The sequence below is a fragment of the Anneissia japonica genome, unplaced genomic scaffold, assembly GCF_011630105.1.
Source record: "Anneissia japonica isolate Jap-2015-1 unplaced genomic scaffold, ASM1163010v1 scaffold210808_len501_cov208, whole genome shotgun sequence".
Classification (NCBI taxonomy): domain Eukaryota; kingdom Metazoa; phylum Echinodermata; class Crinoidea; order Comatulida; family Comatulidae; genus Anneissia; species Anneissia japonica.
This window is the reverse complement of record NW_022688329.1, coordinates 1-506: the sequence shown is the minus strand read 5'-3', so window position 1 is coordinate 506 and position 506 is coordinate 1. Positions and strand designations below refer to the sequence as shown.

Sequence of the window (506 nt, the reverse complement as noted above, 5' to 3'; positions counted from 1 at the left end):
CATGTTGTGATGGCGAGTGTCATTGTCTCTCCTCTTTTCGTACCACTCACTGCAGTCACACTTATCTTTACTGTTCGTCCAGACTCAATACCTGAGCAAGTAGCAGTAAAGGCGTCACTAAACAACATTCGTTGATGTACTGGCCTCCCATCTGAACAATTTACTTCAAAATAATCAGCAACGCCATCTATGATTGTCCATTCTGCACTTACACTGCTGGTGTTGGATGCACTTTCTAATAAAATTACTCTTTCTGGATCTAAATTAGGTATAAACATATAAGACAAATAACAATGACTGTATTTATTACTTCGGATAAATTAATATCAGCTGGATCTAAGAAATCAAATATTAGGAGATGAAGTTTATTATCTTGCAAATATATTGACTAATATTTTCAATTTTGAATTACTAATATTTTACTTACATGTTGTGATGGCAAGTGTCATTGTCTCTCCTCTTTTCTTTCCACTCATTGCAGTCACACTTATGTTTACTGTTTTTCC

At 34.8% G+C, this 506-nt stretch overlaps 1 protein-coding gene across 1 annotated transcript; it reads right to left on the bottom strand.

Annotated features, from left to right (window-relative positions):
• Positions 1-4: 4 nt before the first annotated feature.
• LOC117121614 lies at positions 5-500 on the bottom strand (the record flags this gene model as incomplete). Its single annotated transcript, XM_033266855.1, has 2 exons — positions 428-500; positions 5-259 (listed from the first exon to the last, which is right to left on the bottom strand). Coding segments are annotated over exons 1-2 (304 nt in total), but the record flags the coding sequence as incomplete, so codon positions are not given.
• Positions 501-506: the final 6 nt, after the last annotated feature.